Below are 19,643 nucleotides of genomic sequence, written 5' to 3' on the forward strand. Positions count from 1 at the left end.
CAGGCTGGACCTGGTGTGTGTTCAGAGATAGTATTGCCTCTCAGTCTAATATTTTGTTTGAATATGGGCGAGTCGTCTTCATTATGCCTACATGTGTTTAGTTGCTGCCATGTGGTTGGCTGATTAGGTTCTATAATCGCCTTGCAGTCAGCAGTTTATTACATTATATACACAAGTATTTGTTAAGTATATTAAGTTTAACATCAATCTGTTGGTAATATACCGTAATATAATAATTATATTACGGTATATTACCAACAGGTTGACATTCATGTCCCTTATCAAGCCAACGCTGTTGATCTGAAATCATCTGGTTTATTTGCTCTCACATTTACTCTCCAAGTACATTTTTTCCTCTAAAGCTGGAAATCCACCAACCCCATCAAACGTTGCAACAACAGCTGCTTCTTGTTTATGTAGAACTTTATTGGGATTTTAAAAAGAAAAATTGAAAACGCAGTTTAAAAAGGTTACAACATTACAAAAAAAAGGTTAAAAATATAAAGAAAACAGCTAAATACTGTAACACTTCCAAAAAATACCTATAAAATGTCCAGCTCAGTTGCCTTTGTTCAAGAAGATACACCATAGCATGGGGGTGGGGGGGCACCACGTCTCCTTTGCTTGCTCAGCTTCTGCAGTGTGGGATCCCTGCCGGCTCCATGGAGGAACAGTCTCCAGACCGAGAGCTTGTTGCTTCACTCCGCCTCAACACGCTGGAGGAGTTTTTCTGAGAAGATCCCCGAGTGATTTTCTAGGCTGTGGTTCTGGTTCCAGGTCTCCTCCCGGACCCCCTTCACCATGCCGTCCAGCTGCCAAAACCAACCACAAGCACGTGTAAGATACAGAGAAACATGAGTGTTGTTGGGTTTCAGACTGAAACAGAGACAACTGCTCGTCCTGTCCGGCTCATTAACTGTTAAACTAAAGGAACAAACACAATGACAGCTCGACCAGTAAAACAGATTAGAAAAGATTTAAAACAGTGTTTAAAATCATAAATAATCAAAGTTTTCTTTTGGAGTCTTGGTGACAAATGAATCTGATGAACTGAAGGCGCTTGCATGAATAGAACCCTACGAGCAGACCATGTACCATGTTTGAGAATGACGGAGAAATCCACCATTAGTTACAAGCAGCAGAACACAGCTGAGACAAATGTTTGGTCCAGGGGTGTCCAACGTCACTGAGGCCCGCTGTCCAGCAGGTTTTACATGTGCTTCAGATCAGTCAGATCGATGGCTAGATGTTGTTACAGATCAGGTGTGTTGGATCTGGACATATCTGTATAATCCCACCTGTCTTCTGAGACCAGGGTTAAACAAGTTTACTAGGTAAACAAGACGGAGAAACAACGGATAAAACTACAGCAACTGAAGTAGCTGATGAGGATGTAAATGATAAAACTGTCAGGGACACCTGCACTAAATGTTGAAAAGAAAAACAAGCATCTACTGCAGGGCTACTTAATTCTGCTCCTAGGAGGACTTCAATGCTTTTCAAAGTTTCCCTGCTTCAACACACCTGATCAAATTAAACTGATTCAGCAGCCTAATAAGTTCTGCACAATGCCGCCTCCTACGCCTCCGACTTGCAGACTGTTTTGGTCCAAAAGGACTAACATATACTGGCGAAAGCAAACTGCAAGACGTGTTAAATCTCCGGGAGGCGGAGATGTACGTGATAGAAACCGGGTTCATCTGTACAGATGTGGGGTTTTTATGTTTCATGGATATTTTTCATGTTGAAATATTGTACTAATAGTTGTAATTACAAGCTTAATAAGGAGTCAAATGGGAGTTTTAGGGTGCAGAAGCTGGGATGTCTGGCAGTCTGAAAAAGAAAACCCCATGGCCACCAGGGAGCGCTGTTGCTACCTTGTACAGAAATCCCGGTGGATCCTGGGAACTGGAGTCGCCGCTCGGTGCCAGCGTCACCCCGCTGAGCGAATCTTCCTCCATCTCCTCTGCAGATAAAACGGATCGGGAGGAAACACGGGGAGCTGGAACTGGTCCGGGTTTGGTCTCCTCCGACGGTGGACCACCCTCAGAGACCTGTTCCAGACCCTGTGTGGCCTCAGAGGATTCAGACGCCACTTCCTGACTCACAACCTCTGACTTGGGAACGCCTACGCCAGAGTCATCCGAATGGTGTGCAGCTAGCTCCGCCTCCTTCTCTTCCGGACTCTGGGCGCCGCCGTCGCTGTGGTCGAACACGGACTGCCTCTTGGGCGTGTTGGTGCCGGTGGAGCTGAGGTCGGAGTCTGATGAGCTGACCTGACTGGATGCAATGCTACCCTCTTCTGGTGCGCCGCTCTCTTCAGAGATTCTTTCAGTCTGTTGGACGGGCGAAGAGGGAGCAGCGTCGTCGCCGTTTTGGGTGGATGAATGGATGGAGACGTGGTCAGCTGGGAAAGCTGTGTTACAGGGGATGGGGTTGGAGATGACCAGAGACTTCCTCTTCTTAGACTTGCTTGATGAGCTGGATGAAAAGTAAACATGAGGTCAATAAAAACAATAAAGCTGATAAAGCGTGAGTCTCCGCCGTTTCAGTGGTGGTGACTTTAACGGCGAGGCGCCAGAGAGCGCTACTCTGTTTGCATTCGATTAGAGGTGGGAGTTTGTCACACACCGGTGCTTTAACTAGTTCACAACTGAAATGGTGACCGCTGAATGTGAACTATGCATCTTAACCTGCTAGAACCAGACTAGCTGACAAGCGTGAACTTGCACAACACTGCAACCGAGTACGTCTCTGCACATCGTCCCAACAGAGCAGGGAATCCTGGACCTCTTAGGCCAGGGTCCTGCAGGTTTTAGATGTTTCCCGGCTGCTTTTGCAGAGCTTGACAAGCTGTTGGGAGGCGTTTTATCGGAATCAGGTGTGTTGCAGCAGGGTAACATCTGAAACCTGCAGAAAACCGTCCTGGAGTTTGTTATCCTGGTGATAAAGAATTAAACCATTTGCCAGAACTGCAGAGAAAGGATCTAAAAATGAATGTTAGAATGGATTAAAGGTGATTCTGTTCCGACACTTTATTTAGCCTCGATTTTCTGACATCATTTCATCCTGCAGAGCTAACCTGAATGTCTGGCAGTGAGGAGGATAATCATGTTTTATCCACACAGAGATAATAGACAAGTGTGTTTGCTGGTTCTCAGAAACATTGAGACTTGTCAGCAGCTGAAATCCCAGTTTACTGTGTAAAGATTATGTTCCAGAAGTGGACTAATCCCAAACAAAAAGATTTTTCCCAGGAAGAACAGGGTTCCGGTTTCACTCCACAGTAACATGCAACAAGACGGAGCTGAAAAGCACCTCAGCATCTCACCTGTTCAAGCCCTTGATGATGAAAGCTTTGCCCGAATGCTGCGTCTCCACTTTCTTCATAACATTGTACAGTTCACGATTCAGCTGCAGAATAAAAGTGCAACATCACCACACAGAAGCTTTAAAACAAGCTCGCTGCACTTCCCAGCAGCGAGGGGAGCATGACGCAACCCTTACCACACTCATTTCCTTGTAGAAGACGTCTCTCAGGTTGGACAAGTTTTGGAAAACGGTCACGTAGCATCCGATCCGACTGCAGAGACCAACAGGGGTTAAAATGCATCCAGGTAAAACAAAGCGCTTGGCCTCTGACCCCTGCTGCTGGTCTTACCTCTGATAGAGAACCGGTAGCTCCTCTCGCAGCTCGTTATTTATTTCCTCAAACACATTCTGGGATTTGTTGAACTCCTCTTCTGCCTGTTGAAGAGGAATTAAAACCACTTTAAGGAAAAAGCCCGACACATGAAGCCACTCTGATCTCCGACCTTTAATAGTGACCTTGGTAATTCTGACTTCGTCTTTTTTCTTGGCGCTCTGCAGAGCTTCCAGGTGGTGCCGTGCCGAGTCATAGTCCACCAGTTTGCGGCCACGCTTCGCAACTCGCTCCTGAAAAGGTTTATGTAAATTACCAATAAACATCCCCATGCAGCAGGAAGAGAACAGCCATTTAAACAGCATCTGTAGGTTTTCAGGGAAAAAACACCTTGACTTCAGGGAATTGGCTGGTATAGTTCTCCATGGTGCGGACAATCTGGTCACTTAGTTTCTCTTCATAGTCGTTCCACAGCAAGTCTTCGCTCTATGAGACAATATTCAGATCATTATGTTAAACATTTCTGGACGTCTGAAGTCACAACTATTCAACAACTCCCAATCCTCCCATCTGAGAAAGTGTCCCTCAGTGAGACAGTCACAGTTGCAGGGTAGATCACGATGCGAAGCTTTCCTGCCTCCTTCCTCATTTTCTCCATCTTTCTTCCTTTGCAGATGGTTCTACATTTGCTCAGTCCTGCAGGTGGGAGGTTGGATTTCTTAGTCTTGATTTTTTTCTTCATTATTAACATCAAATCTCAGTTTCACTTGAAAAGTCCAGGGTAAAGAATTACTGCCATACAGAGGTAAAGACGTGCATATGCAAAGCAGTCATGAATGTACAGTGGCCATCAGTGGCCAAAATTCTTCCAGACCAAAATGTTTTCATCTGCTAGTGTCTCCGCTCGCCTCAGGTGCAGCCATGACTGCACTTCAATATCAGTAATTAGGTAAAGTAAGTAAATATTTATTTATAAAGCGCCTTTCAAGATAAAAAAATATATATCACAAAGCGCTTCCCAAAAAAACATTTCAAAACAAAACATTAACATAAAAACAATAAAACTAAGTAAAAGGAAATTTAGAAAGATGTGTCTTAAGCTGCTTTTTGAATGAGATCACAGACTCAGATGATCTCAGGCTGAAGAGTTGCATAAAGAGGGGTCCACAGGGAACGTAAGGCTTTAAAACGTCCCGAGCCAGGTGACTGGTTACGCAGGGCTCTTTAGGGTAGAAGCAGGACTTTGAAGTGTACTCTGACGGAGAGCCGGGAGGGTCAGTAGCGGGGTGACAGAGGTGGATTTTCATGATCCAGTAAGTCGCCTTGCAGCGGCTTTCGGTACCACCTGAAGACAGCCCAGAGATCTTTTGTTTAGGCAAGTAAAGGTGGCGTTGCAGAAGTCGAGCTGGGTGGAGATGAAGGAATGAACGATCATCTCCAGCTCAGATGGAGAAACAACTGGTCTCAGCTTGGCAACGTTCCTCACATGATAAAAACAGGAACAGAGAAGAGACTTTATGTGGGCGTCTAAGGAAAGTGCAGGTCCATGATCACACCAAGGTTCTTCACTCTCGGCCTAATAAGACGGGCCAAGACTCTCAGATATTTTAGTCTGTGGAGCAAACGAGAACTGCAGTTTTAGCTTCCTTTAGTTGAAAATTTTTGCTCAACCAAGTCTTGACAGCATCCAGACACCGAAGTAAAAACTGAATCTTAAAAACATCCTGGGGTTTAAAAGAAATACAGCTGGATATCATCAGCATAGCAATGACAGGAAATATCTTTAAAAGGGTCTATAACATCCTGCAAAGGCAGCGAATATAAAATGAACAGTAACGGACCCAGAACGGACCCCTGTGGAACGCCTTGATCAAGAGCGGAAGAGGACGACTTGAACTTTGCAGCAGCCAGAGAATAATCTCCCATAGTAATAGAGAAAGTGCAGATCCAGAGACCCCAACCGAGAGTTTCAGTCTGTCTAGCAGAACCTGCTGTGTACGTGTGGATTGTCTTCTTCTGTGGTCCTTTTAACGTGTTACTTTTCCCAAAACAGTGACTAGCTCCTATCTGACAAAGGTGTTAAGTTTGTCCATCAGACACACGGTTGAAAACATGACCTTTGACTCTGTTTCATACTGCAAAGGTCAGGAGACACAGAGTTTTTAGAGCAGGAATAAAACTTTTTGGCACAAAACGGCGAAAGTAAGAGCTGATGTGTGATTGTGGCTGCGAGCCGTCAGAGTTTCTGTTCCCACAGTGGCGAGGCAGACGTCTTTGTAACGACGTTTGTGTGGAGAAAAGATCAGAAGCTCTGCAGTGATGTAGTCATGTTTTTAGGGCCTGGTCGATATATCGGCCGATATCGCCCGATATGGGGGTCAAGGATATCGGCTATCGGTAAAAAAATTGCCGATTTTTTATTGATTTATTTTAGTGATATATTTGTTTCTGCATCTCCATTAATGAGACTGCCCAGTTAAAAATGTAATTGGGCTACACATGGGCGCCATCTGCTGGATAAGTAGCGGGGCGGGGTCATCCTTGCTCATGGCTGCCTACCGTGGAAGCCGAGACAGAGCACACCGGACGGTGAAACAGATATTATATAAACGCTGAGCCAAGTAAAGTCAAGTCTGCTCACCAGCATTTTATATTTTGTCACTGGTAAGTTGAAATAAACAAACAGTTATGTTTTCCCTCTTACATTCTCTACAGACTGGTCATTGCGTGCCTCGTGGTCGCGCTGCATTTAAAGCTACGATGATTTTTACCTTGCTAAAAGTTAAGCATGTACAAATAAAATGTGAAGCATAGCTGTCTAAGTGCATAAAAGCATCATAACTGGAGTGTTTTTAGTGACATAAAGTTATTGTGTTTCTTTCTCTTTCTTAAAATAAGTCTAGTCTTCATTAAACGGCTCTTTGTCATCGTAAAAACATGTAGCAACCTGCTGTGTTAATACATCCATCCACACGCTGGGTTCTACTGTTACTGCAATAGTAGTGCAGTACATCCCACCATGCAACATTTTCAGGCCCAAGCATGATTAATATTATATACAATCAGAAAGATATTGGTGTTTTGTGACGGATAGACAGACAGGACAGACTATGCTGAAGTTAAATAGCGACTATCGTCACCATCTCTAAAAATAGCCACAATCTGACGGCTGTTTTTTCCAACAGTGTCTTTAAAAATGACGACTTTACATGTTATAGAGGCGCCCCCAAAACCCCCGTAGTCATGAGGAAAGTCATCAGAGGGAGGAAAACTTGATGTTTTACAGCGAGGAAAGCCGTGCTTAGTGTTTAGCCTGGTGAACGTGTGTGAAAGTTGGTGGCTGCGTGCCATTTACACAACTTCTGAATACTTATTATTATTAGTGGTGGAACGGATCATCATTGATCCGCGATCCGTTCGGATCAGTATCTACGGTTCGGCACACACGGGATCCGCGGATTGATATGAAAATAAAAGAAAGCTGCGTGCATAATCGTTCCACACAAGTGCAGCGTGGTCATGGCGAGCGGAGGAACTTGAACGCCCGGTTCATGTGTGGGAACACTTTGGTTTCCCTGTCAGACACGATGAAGAAGGAAAGAGGTCAGCTGATAAAACATGACGGTGTGTCGGCACTGTGGAATAAGAAAACCGGATTTACAGTTTTTAAATCAGTGAATAATTCAGATCGTTCATGGTGTCTAACAGGTAGACATGAGTTTAAGAATGAGCTTAGAATGTAGTGTTTTAGCTTTGAGTCATATTTTTAAATTTTTTCCTGGTGGATGGATTTATCGGCCATCATATCGGCTATCGGCTCTAAAGTCTTTGTATCGGTAGCAAAAAATCCATATGGGTCGGGCCCTAGTGTTTTTCCTGTGTTTGGTTTGGGTAGTTTGCTTGGCAGAGTCTTTGAGCCCGTTTTTCCACCACGTTGCCAAGCTGCATGTTAGATTTGCTGCTTCCTGGTGTGTGCAAACATCTTCTCCACTGCAGGATCTCATTCTGATTCTTGTAGTCAAGGTTCTCATGAAGACCAGGGTAAAGCAGGATTTGTATCGCAAACCAAATTCCATTAAATTCTGGCTTAATGTGGTTTTGGAGGGAAATCTTACTTCTGTAATAACAGCCAGATCTTCTGCTCCGTTCCAGTCGGACTCGTAGAGGTCTCTCAGAGTCTGGGACAGCCGCTTGGACGTCTCGTGCACAGCTACAGGGAAAATGAAGAGTAAAATGACTCCATCTGGTTATCAGTAGCAGCCAGTTGTGGTATTGTTACTGAATGTTGATGCTGTTGCTGCACTAAAAGGTCCCAACAACTCTGGTTTCCTGACTAAAGCGAACAAACACAGCTGAAAATGCAGAAATGATGAATCGTACATCCAATGCTGCGTCTGCTCTTTTCACTGCTTGTCAAACCTGGCAACACAGACAGGATTGCAAAAGACAACGCAGCATCCAACAGAAGAAGAAACTCACTTCTCCTATTTTCACCAAGACAGGAATCATTCCCTGTAAACGCCTCGTGTGCTTCCAACACTTACCCTTTACTGCTGCATAATGGGCTTTGACATCTTTAAACAATCTGTTTCCATCCATCTGTGCACAAACAAACAGGAGAAAAAAGTTATTTCTAAAGATATCACTGTGGTCTGAGCTTCGCGTCAGGACAGATCATTAAGTCTTTGTGCCTCGGTGAGGGAAGACCAACAGGTTCAATTTATCTTTGCAACATTTTCTGCATCACTTCACTGAAGTTGCGTTATTCTCTGACCACCTGTTCAGAGATCAGAAAGCAGAACATCTGATGTGGCAGCAGTGAAGTGAAAGAAGGTTTTGTCAGCAGAGAAACTTCCTTCCTGTGGTTCCTCAGCACTTTCCCTCCCATGAAGACCAAACTGGGTGGAACATTAAATGAGCTCTGAGCAGCTTAAAAATAGACTTCTGGTTATTTGTAGAGAGGTTGTAGCAACAAATCAGAATGTTACAATAAACTGGTGTGAAGTGAAGGACTAGACTGTTCATTTCACCAGAATGTTGATGTTAATTTATCAGCAGAAGCTTTTTTTAAAAAAAAAAACATTTACCTGCTTATGTCTTTTCCTACATGCTTGTCACGACCAAAAGCAGGAAACCGCACTGGAATAAGAACCTGACCAGACTTCTGCTGGGCTGCACATTTTAAAGTACTGAAACATGCAGATGTTGGATAAATATCCCACAGGAAGCGGCTCCTCGCCGTGACAAAACACACTGGCACGTTTTTATTAAACTAGACACGTTCCAGGACAGGCTTTTTCATCGTCACCCTCTGCAGTGCCTCAGATCTTGTTCCATAAGTTCTACTTGGATCCCTAAACTAAAGAGCATCCCAGGAACATCCTCTCCTCCATGCAAGGAGTGATCCGTGCATTCTGCTGTCTGCAGAGCCGTGTTCCTCATCGCATGCAATGCGCTGACTCGTGAAGCAGCCGCCGGCTTTCTGAAGATGCATCTAAACAAGTCATAATGATCCTCAACGCTGCAAGAGCTGCAGGCTGCTTGCAGAAACTCTGCTGTCCTCACGGTCCTAACTGACCCTGTCAGAGTTGCCAGTTCTGGCTGATTTCAGCTGCAGTGAACTCCACCAAAGAGCTGCTCCGTCGGTAGCTCCGTATGTATGATGAAAAAGAAACGCCCACATTCTGGAGGCATTGTTGTATTTTCACCACATACTGCTGCATAAGAACGCCGTTACTCCGTGCAACATTTAGGATAACCATTCCTTGCTGAAAAGCTGAATGTTACTGATTTGGCAACGTAGCAGGACACGTAGCGTGGGAACGCTGTTTGTTAGTGGTTGGCAGCTCTCCTCTTGTCTGAGTGTGTTGAGTCCGGCTCTTGTTGAATTAACAGTGAGGATCACTGACATAAAGCATTTTAAAATCAGATTTTTTCAATCTGATTGAGTCTGATCAAAATGTTATGAAGACTAAACTCACCAGCCACTTTATCAGCTTGACCTGAAACCAGCCAATCGCAAGGCAGCAACAACACCTGCAGTCATGTAGACATGATGAAGACGATGTGCTGAAGTTCAGACGGAGCATCAGGATGAAGGAGAAAGGAGATTTATGTGACTTTAAACACGTCACTTTCCTGGTCTGAGGATTTACTGGGATCTCCACACACAACCATCTCCAGGGTTTCCAGAGAAGGTCTGAAGAAGAGAAAACATCCAGCAGCAGCAGTTGTCTGGACCAGAAGGTCTGGTTGGGGTCAGAGGTCAGAGGAGACTGGACAGACTGGTTGGAGATGATGGAAAGACAACAGGAAGTCCAGTAAGAACTGGTTCCAACCAGAACATCATCTCTGAACACACACCAGGTCCAGCCTGGAAGCAGATGGTCTCCAGCAGCAGAAGACCACAGCGGGTTCCCTCCTGTCAGTAAGAACAGGAAACTGAGGCTACAATTCACACAGACTCACCAGAACTGGACAATAGAAGATGGAGAAACGTTGCTGGTCTGATGAGTCTCCAGTTCAGCTCCACATCCACACGGTAGGATCACCAACATGGTTTAACCTCCACAGCCTACCTGAGTCCTGCTGCTGACCATGTCCATCCCTTTCTGAGCACAGTGTAGCATCTTCTGATGGAAACTTCCAGCAGGATGATGCACCATGTCACAAAGCTCACATCATCTCCACCATGACGATGAGTTCACTGTCCTCCAACGGCCTCCACAGTCACCAGATCTACATCCAGCAGAGCAGCTTTGGGATGAACTGAGGCGGTTTTGGTGGAGAAAGGGACTTCAGTCCAGCACTACACAATCTGACCAGATCCTAGTCAGCTAAACTAAACAAGGGCAGTTATGTTGGACCTCCACCATGAAAATGGAGATAGCCCTTATTCAGGAATTAATCTCCTGGAAAATCTGGAATGACATCTAGAATAACTAATTAGGATCATTGGCTGCCAGCCCAAAGCAGAACCAGCTGGTGCATGACATCCCTCTGTTGTCTTTGACAAGACGCGCATCACCCTTCAGACTGTTTCCATTCCTCCAAAGGAGCATCCAGAGTTTTTCAAACTGGTAAAATCCAGCATCAGGACGCAGAACGGCTTTGTGTTGATATATTTATTCTGTTCCAACAGTTTTAACTCATGTTTTCTTATTTGCATTTAATAAGCCCTCTAAAAACACAACAGAAACATGGTGGTAGGATAATTGTACACACGTTATCATCTGGCTAACATTAGCAATTAAGCTAACAGTGAAACCATGCTGAATGAGACAGCAGCTGCAAACTCCCACAGTTGTTTAGTTTCTTCTGTCTACAAAGTCTTTAAACCCTTTAAAAGAGAAAAGTCATGAAGAGCACTAGTTTCTTATAGGGCTGGGCGATGTGACAATATGTATCGTCTAGAGTAGAAAATATCTATCGTTTCATACGAGGCTCTATCGTTTATGCCACAATAAGCTGCTTTACTGTAGTATTTTATGTCAAGATCCGCTTTACGGCACGCTGCAATACATAAACATGGAGGAAGACGGTAGCAGACGTGTTTCAGAGGATAATTCACTAAAAGATGAGCAGCCAACCCAAACTGATGAGCTTGTTCCTAAAAGAGGGAAATTTCTGTCTGGATGCAGTTTGGATGTAAAAAGACCGACATGGAACCGACAACCGACCAGCTCACAGTCCCAACAACGGACTCCGACACAACTAACTCCTTTTATCACCTGCAGGAATCAGGATAAAGAATCCAGAATAAAGAATAGAGTCAATAAAAGCAGCGTCTAGTGGAGGAGAAAGCTCAGAATAAACTCCAGACGCTGCAGCAGGTATTTACCTGTGGAACGTCATACGGCCATAGTTCCCCCAGATGGAAGGAGATCCCTGCTGCTGTTGCCTAGCAACACCTGATACATAACTGATGACCGACACAACATTACACAGTTTATATGGTTATGGATATTGTTGCGGGAATGTAAGAGGAGCAATATCAGGATATGAGGTTTCGGTCGCATCGCCCAGCCATAGTTTCTGAGATTAAATATTTTTCTCCCTCTCTCATTCCTTTCTCAGTCCAGGCTAAAGCTGGCAGAGAGCTTCACTGGAGACACAATAACCAGTATTTATGCAGAACAAATAAAAGATAAAGTTTTGTTTCCCTATCTCAGGGTCGAGCTGATTTTCTCAGCATGTGAGTTGCCGTTTCGCTTACGCAATCAGAAACAAAACACTTTTCTCCGTCTCAACAGAACTAATTGTGTTGAGACTGCTGGTGCCAGGATGTAAGGCAAAGTGTTTCACTGTAAAAGTGGATTAAAGCCGAGTATGAAGAGCTTGTTGGACTAAAGCTGCTGTTGTACCTGCTGTTTGTTGAGGTTCTGGAAACAGAGCTCAAACTGTTCATCCTTGGTCTCCATGGTTTTACCCAGTTTCTGCAGGACCTGAGGGGAAAACAAGCAGAGGAGTCGCAGGTTATATTCAACAAAAAGCTTGTCAACCCCAACTTCACAGCCGGAACAAACCCGTTTACAGCCGCAGGAACAAACCCGTTTACCGCCGCAGCAAACCCGTTTACAGCCGCCGGAACAAACCCGTTTACAGCCGCAGGAACAAACCCGTTTACAGCCGCAGGAACAAACCCGTTTACCGCCGCAGGAACAAACCCGTTTACCGCCGCAGGAACAAACCCGTTTACAGCCGCAGGAACAAACCCGTTTACAGCCGCAGGAGCAAACCCGTTTACAGCCGCAGGAACAAACCCGTTTACAGCCGCAGGAACAAACCCGTTTACAGCCGCAGGAGCAAACCCGTTTACAGCCGCAGGAACAAACCCGTTTACAGCCGCAGGAACAAACCCGTTTACAGCCGCAGGAACAAACCCGTTTACAGCCGCAGGAACAAACCCGTTTACAGCCGCAGGAACAAACCCGTTTACAGCCGCAGGAACAAACCCGTTTACAGCCGCAGGAACAAACCCGTTTACAGCCGCAGGAACAAACCCGTTTACAGCCGCAGGAGCAAACCCGTTTACAGCCGCAGGAACAAACCCGTTTACAGCCGCAGGAACAAACCCGTTTACAGCCGGAGGAACAAACCCGTTTACCGCCGCAGGAACAAACCCGTTTACAGCCGCAGGAACAAACCCGTTTACAGCCGCAGGAACAAACCCGTTTACAGCCGCAGGAACAAACCCGTTTACAGCCGCAGGAGCAAACCCGTTTACAGCCGCAGGAACAAACCCGTTTACAGCCGCAGGAACAAACCCGTTTACAGCCGGAGGAACAAACCCGTTTACAGCCGCAGGAACAAACCCGTTTACAGCCGCAGCAAACCCGTTTACAGCCGCAGGAACAAACCCGTTTACAGCCGCAGGAACAAACCCGTTTACAGCCGGAGGAACAAACCCGTTTACAGCCGCAGGAACAAACCCGTTTACAGCCGCAGGAACAAACCCGTTTACAGCCGCAGGAGCAAACCCGTTTACAGCCGCAGGAGCAAACCCGTTTACAGCCGCAGGAACAAACCCGTTTACAGCCGCAGGAACAAACCCGTTTACAGCCGCAGCAAACCCGTTTACAGCCGGAGGAACAAACCCGTTTACAGCCGGAACAAACCCGTTTACAGCCGGAACAAACCCGTTTACAGCCGGAACAAACCCGTTTACAGCCGGAACAAACCCGTTTACAGCCGGAACAAACCCGTTTACAGCCGGAACAAACCCGTTTACAGCCGGAACAAACCCGTTTACAGCCGCCGCAGCAAACCCGTTTACAGCCGCCGCAGCAAACCCGTTTACAGCCGCCGCAGCAAACCCGTTTACAGCCGCAGGAACAAACCCGTTTACAGCCGCAGGAACAAACCCGTTTACAGCCGCAGGAACAAACCCGTTTACAGCCGCAGGAACAAACCCGTTTACAGCCGCAGGAACAAACCCGTTTACAGCCGCAGGAACAAACCCGTTTACAGCCGCAGGAACAAACCCGTTTACAGCCGCAGGAACAAACCCGTTTACAGCCGCAGGAACAAACCCGTTTACAGCCGCAGGAACAAACCCGTTTACAGCCGCAGGAACAAACCCGTTTACAGCCGCAGGAACAAACCCGTTTACAGCCGCCGGAACAAACCCGTTTACCGCCGCAGGAACAAACCCGTTTACCGCCGCAGGAACAAACCCGTTTACCGCCGCAGGAACAAACCCTTTTACCGCCGCAGGAACAAACCCGTTTACAGCCGCAGGAACAAACCCGTTTACAGCCGGAGGAACAAACCCGTTTACAGCCGCAGGAACAAACCCGTTTACAGCCGCAGGAACAAACCCGTTTACCGCCGCAGGAACAAACCCGTTTACCGCCGCAGGAACAAACCCGTTTACAGCCGCAGGAACAAACCCGTTTACAGCCGCAGGAACAAACCCGTTTACCGCCGCAGGAACAAACCCGTTTACCGCCGCAGGAACAAACCCGTTTACAGCCGCAGGAACAAACCCGTTTACAGCCGCAGGAACAAACCCGTTTACAGCCGCAGGAACAAACCCGTTTACAGCCGCAGGAACAAACCCGTTTACCGCCGCAGGAACAAACCCGTTTACCGCCGCAGGAACAAACCCGTTTACAGCCGGAGGAACAAACCCGTTTACAACCGGAGGAACAAACCCGTTTACAGCCGCAGGAACAAACCCGTTTACAGCCGCAGGAACAAACCCGTTTACAGCCGCAGGAACAAACCCGTTTACAGCCGCAGGAACAAACCCGTTTACAGCCGCAGGAACAAACCCGTTTACAGCCGCAGGAACAAACCCGTTTACAGCCGCAGGAACAAACCCGTTTACAGCCGCAGGAACAAACCCGTTTACAGCCGCAGGAACAAACCCGTTTACAGCCGCAGGAACAAACCCGTTTACAGCCGCAGGAACAAACCCGTTTACAGCCGCAGGAACAAACCCGTTTACAGCCGCAGCAGCAAACCCGTTTACAGCCGCAGCAGCAAACCCGTTTACAGCCGCAGGAACAAACCCGTTTACAGCCGCAGGAACAAACCCGTTTACAGCCGGAACAAACCCGTTTACAGCCGGAGCAGCAAACCCGTTTACAGCCGGAGCAACAAACCCGTCTACAGCCGCAGCAACAAACCCGTTTACAGCCGCAGCAGCAAACCCGTTTACAGCCGCAGCAACAAACCCGTTTACAGCCGCAGCAAACCCGTTTACAGCCGCAGCAGCAAACCCGTTTACAGCCGGAACAAACCCGTTTACAGCCGCAGCAACAAACCCGTTTACAGCCGCAGCAAACCCGTTTACAGCCGCAGGAACAAACCCGTTTACAGCCGCAGCTTGATTCTTTTTAGCATTTTAGGTTTAACAGGTCAGGTTTAACTGGGGGGGGGGGGGGGGGGGGGGGGGGGGGGGTGTTTAACTCCATTTGAAAGTAATTTAATCTCAAAATTGTGCATAATTAATGCCTTTTGATTGACAGGTACCCGATATCTGGCTACAAGAAACCAGAGTTTATGGCAACTGCCGTTTGTAGCCGGCTAACAGTGCAACTTAGCTTTAGCCTGCCTGCCTCGGTTAGCTGGTTAGCTCTAGTTAACTCTGGGTTAGTTAACTCCGGGTTAGTATGTTTAGTTCTTACAGGCAGGTCCGAGTTTGACAGGTGTCAATCATCCATTCAAAGCCCCTCCCCCCATTCTGGGAGTGACGGCACAAGCGAAGCCGCCAGGATGGCGACAGCTTTTCAGAAACGTCTCAGAGGCTCAACCACATTTCCACCATGAACTTAGTGGACATATATCCCCCTAGAAAGACATTTAATGAGACAACAATGGACTACAGACCAGGTCGTACTGGGCGCAGCTTCACTTCGTCAATTCGAGCAAAAAGAAAAGCTCCTTGGGGAAATGAATTCCAAACAGAACTGGAATGCACCATAATCCCACTGAGGTCCAAGCATGAGCAAACATCCCCCACAGAAACCATCAGAAAGACTGGAAACATGCTTCCTTTTCTCTGCTGAACTGATGGGAAAATGGTTGCAGCCGTGGCTCCGATCAGACAGAAAAGTCAGATACACCGAGGCGTTTCCACGGCACATCTCTATTCTGACTTGACCTTCGATTGGATCTAGAGCACATCTAGTGACAGCTTCGTCATGTTTCTGTAATAATCTGTCTGCATTGTCGTTGCAACGTGTAAAACATGCAGAAGATGCTCGCCGATGGCGCCAGAGAAACCAGGTTGTTGGTTGGGTCTGGTTCTGGACGAAGGACGGAACATAAAGCATCAGGAGCAGTTCAGGAAGAGAAGAAGGAAAGATAAATGTGTTAAACATGCAATGAAACAGCGATGTTGTCACTTCTTACACAACATTCTAATTATTAGGTGGAAGCAGCATGAGGTCAAAAATATCGTCTTTATTTAATCATCTCTCACTCTGAACTAGTTGTTTACATGAAAACATTTCATGATAGAAGAATACATGGATTTATGTACCAACATCTACATTTTGTGAGTTATACTTAGTAATATAGTTTTTTAATAATCTGGAGTGTTTTGTAGGCAGCTGCTGGGTTAAGAAATGTGTTGTGCTTTCTGAGGTTAATAAAATGTCTGTTTATTTCAGCACCGAACAAATCTAGCAACACAAGCAGCGACAGACAGAAGTTTAACTTTATTTTGGTCTGATCTGATGAGTTTTTAGGTCTTTAAAATGTTGTTCAGTCAGTGCTTTGCATATAAAGTTGTCTTGTTCTGAGCTGCTCCGATCAGCTGACTCAGCTGAATCTTACATTTGACTCTTTTTGCAGAGTAAAGAAATGATCTTGTCAACATTTTGTCAGTTTCTGGAGCAGAATAATATAGAAATACAGCGATTAATCACAACTATCAGATATCTGGAGCACATAAAACTACAAATGTGTCCAAATGCTGCTGTCAAATTTATGTTTCTGATATTATAGCCCTGTTGGAAAACTGGCCAGTTCAAGGCTGTGCAGTGAAATCAGACAAGTGAAGCAGACTTAGTGAGACAAGCAGAGCAACAAGAGGAAGTGAGCAGTCAGGAAGTGGCGGCTCTGCACAGCCCAGAACCAGCACTGCTCCTACACACATCAACATGTTCCTCTCATGATCCGGGCTGACACACACAGCTTTGTCTCTTCTTATGATACTAATGAAAGGGTTTTTATGAGGTCTTCTTAGTGGGTTTGCATCATTTTCAGCCTCTTGAGCCAGATTTAAAGAGCAGGACCACATCCAGGAAGGTAGAAGCAGCAGCAGAAGACCTGATTCACCGACAGAAACTTTCTCCTTTTCCCTAAAGCTTCAATAAAACTGCTGAGCTTGACATGAGCTCTTCTTCAGGTGTTGTCGACCCCTGTGTGTGTGGGGGGGGGGGGGGGGGGGTCTAATGGGACGTTTACCTGATCCGGACGCAAACAAATCCGTCTCGTGCGCCACCAGACTCATGACACCGCCTGAAGAGTTAAATGGAGGCAGTTCGGGAGGTTTCAGACTCACCTTCTCCTGGGCTCGATTCAGAGACTTCTGGACCCGTTTGGCGAGGAACCCCGCCCCGGCCTGGAGGTTCGGACCCATCTTGTTCTCCGCCATCGTTACTGCGTCTCTGCGCGCGCTCAGCCAAACGCCGTCTGCTTCCTCCGCGCGCTCCCCGTGGCCCCAATTCAAGGCGTGGAGGTGGAGCAACGTCTGCAAGACGCAGGGAGAGAGCAGGCCGTTATCATCATCATCATCATCAGCGGGTGTGTGCGTCCTGTTCAAACTTGTCGGCTGTTGGTTAGGAACATGACGGTGTTGAGAAACTCCACCTGCATTCACGCCAACAACACTCACCTGAAAACGATGTGCGTAAATTACGTTACCGTGACGTCAGCAGCTCGTGCATCAGAAGCAGATGCTGCTTTCAGACAGGATTGCGCAACATTAAGCCTGATGTTCTACCCTGAAGGGCGCGCGACGCTCACTGGCAGGGCGGGGTTAAAAGTGTGCAGGTCCCTGGGCCCAGAATGTTCCAGGGGCCCCTTCCCCACCGCAACATTGTGAAAATAGTGAATGATACACTATTAAACAACATTTCTAACATCTCCCAGCCAGTGGTACCAGGAGCAACACAGTAGACACTGTGGTGGAACTATCTGGCGTTTTATAAATATCTGTACATTTTGTTTGTCCAAACTGCTGGTGTTTGCCCCACATGGGCCCCACATGGGCCCCACATGGGCCCCTAATGGCCACACATGGGCCCCAAGTGGGCGTGGGCTCCTGGGTCTGTGCCCAGAGAGATACACCCTGGACAGTTACCCCGCTGGAGAGACAGGGTACACCCTGGACAAGTACCCTGCTGGAGAGACAGGGTACACCCTGGACAAGTACCCTGCTGGAGAGACAGGGTACACCCTGGACAAGTACCCTGCTGGAGAGACAGGGTACACCCTGGACAAGTACCCTGCTGGAGAGACAGGGTACACCCTGGACAAGTACCCTGCTGGAGAGACAGGGTACACCCTGGACAGGTCACCGGTCTGAGGTAGGAAGTCAAGCTTCATTTATTTGATTATTGTAATTTCCATTTGATTGTTTTTGTGTTTATTTCAGTTGTTTTAATCCTTTGATTTTATTCCTTTTATGTTCATGTTGCTCTGAAAAACACATTTCATGCCAAAGCAGCAAAACACAATATAAATACAATTTACAATATAAAATCAATGCATATTAGAAATAAAACAAGACTCTACACACCAAAATGGATAACATAATAATTTAGAAACATCCTCATTACAGCCTCTTTCACCAACTCACATGACACCACAGCTCTGTAAAGTCTCTGTAAAATCTCTGTAAAGTCTCTGTAATGCCTCTGTAAAATCTCTGTAAAGTCTCTGTAATGCCTCTGTAAAGTCTCTGTAATGTCTCTGTAAAGTCTCTGTAAAATCTCTGTAAAGTCTGTGTAAAGTCTCTGTAATGTCTCTGTAAAATCTCTGTAAAGTCTCTGTAATGCCTCTGTAAAGTCTCTGTAATGTCTCTGTAAAATCTCTGTAAAGTCTCTGTAATGTCTCTGTAAAGTCTCTGTAATGTCTCTGTAAAATCTCTGTAAAGTCTCTGTAATGTCTCTGTAAAGTCTCTGTAAAGTCTGTGTAAAGTCTCTGTAATGTCTCTGTAAAATCTCTGTAAAGTCTCTGTAAAGTCTCTGTAATGCCTCTGTAAAGTCTCTGTAAAGTCTCTGTAATGCCTCTGTAAAGTCTCTGTAAAGTCTCTGTAAAGTCTCTGTAATGTCTCTGTAAAGTCTCTGTAAAATCTCTGTAAAGTCTGTGTAAAGTCTCTGTAATGTCTCTGTAAAATCTCTGTAAAGTCTCTGTAATGCCTCTGTAAAGTCTCTGTAATGTCTCTGTAAAATCTCTGTAAAGTCTCTGTAATGCCTCTGTAAAGTCTCTGTAAAGTCTCTGTAAAATCTCTGTAAAGTCTCTGTAATGTCTCTGTAAAGTCTCTGTAAAATCTCTGTAAAGTCTGTGTAAAGTCTCTGTAATGTCTCTGTAAAATCTCTGTAAAGTCTCTGTAATGCCTCTGTAAAGTCTCTGTAATGTCTCTGTAAAATCTCTGTAAAGTCTCTGTAATGTCTCTGTAAAGTCTCTGTAAAGTCTGTGTAAAGTCTCTGTAATGTCTCTGTAAAATCTCTGTAAAGTCTCTGTAAAGTCTCTGTAATGCCTCTGTAAAGTCTCTGTAAAGTCTCTGTAATGCCTCTGTAAAGTCTCTGTAAAGTCTCTGTAAAGTCTCTGTAATGTCTCTGTAAAGTCTCTGTAAAATCTCTGTAAAGTCTGTGTAAAGTCTCTGTAATGTCTCTGTAAAATCTCTGTAAAGTCTCGGTAAAGTCTCTGTAAAGTCTCTGTAAAGTCTCTGTAATGCCTCTGTAAAGTCTCTGTAAAATCTCTGTAAAGTCTCTGTAATGTCTCTGTAAAGTCTCTGTAAAGTCTCTAAAATCTCTGTAAA

The 19,643-nt window shown here is 45.9% G+C and overlaps 1 protein-coding gene across 1 annotated transcript; it reads right to left on the reverse strand.

Moving 5' to 3' along the window:
* Positions 1–433: 433 nt before the first annotated feature.
* bin2b (bridging integrator 2b) lies at positions 434–17,269 on the reverse strand. Its single transcript, XM_079241898.1, has 11 exons — positions 17,160–17,269; positions 12,007–12,087; positions 8,188–8,242; positions 7,759–7,853; positions 4,034–4,129; positions 3,829–3,936; positions 3,662–3,747; positions 3,508–3,583; positions 3,332–3,414; positions 1,878–2,481; positions 434–812 (listed from the first exon to the last, which is right to left on the reverse strand). Exons 1-11 carry the CDS (start codon positions 17,250–17,252, stop codon positions 699–701), a joined length of 1,491 nt encoding a protein of 496 aa, XP_079098024.1. The 5' UTR covers positions 17,253–17,269; the 3' UTR covers positions 434–698.
* Positions 17,270–19,643: the final 2,374 nt, after the last annotated feature.

Source organism: Telmatherina bonti, assembly GCF_933228915.1.
Source record: "Telmatherina bonti genome assembly, chromosome: 6".
NCBI lineage: Eukaryota > Metazoa > Chordata > Actinopteri > Atheriniformes > Telmatherinidae > Telmatherina > Telmatherina bonti.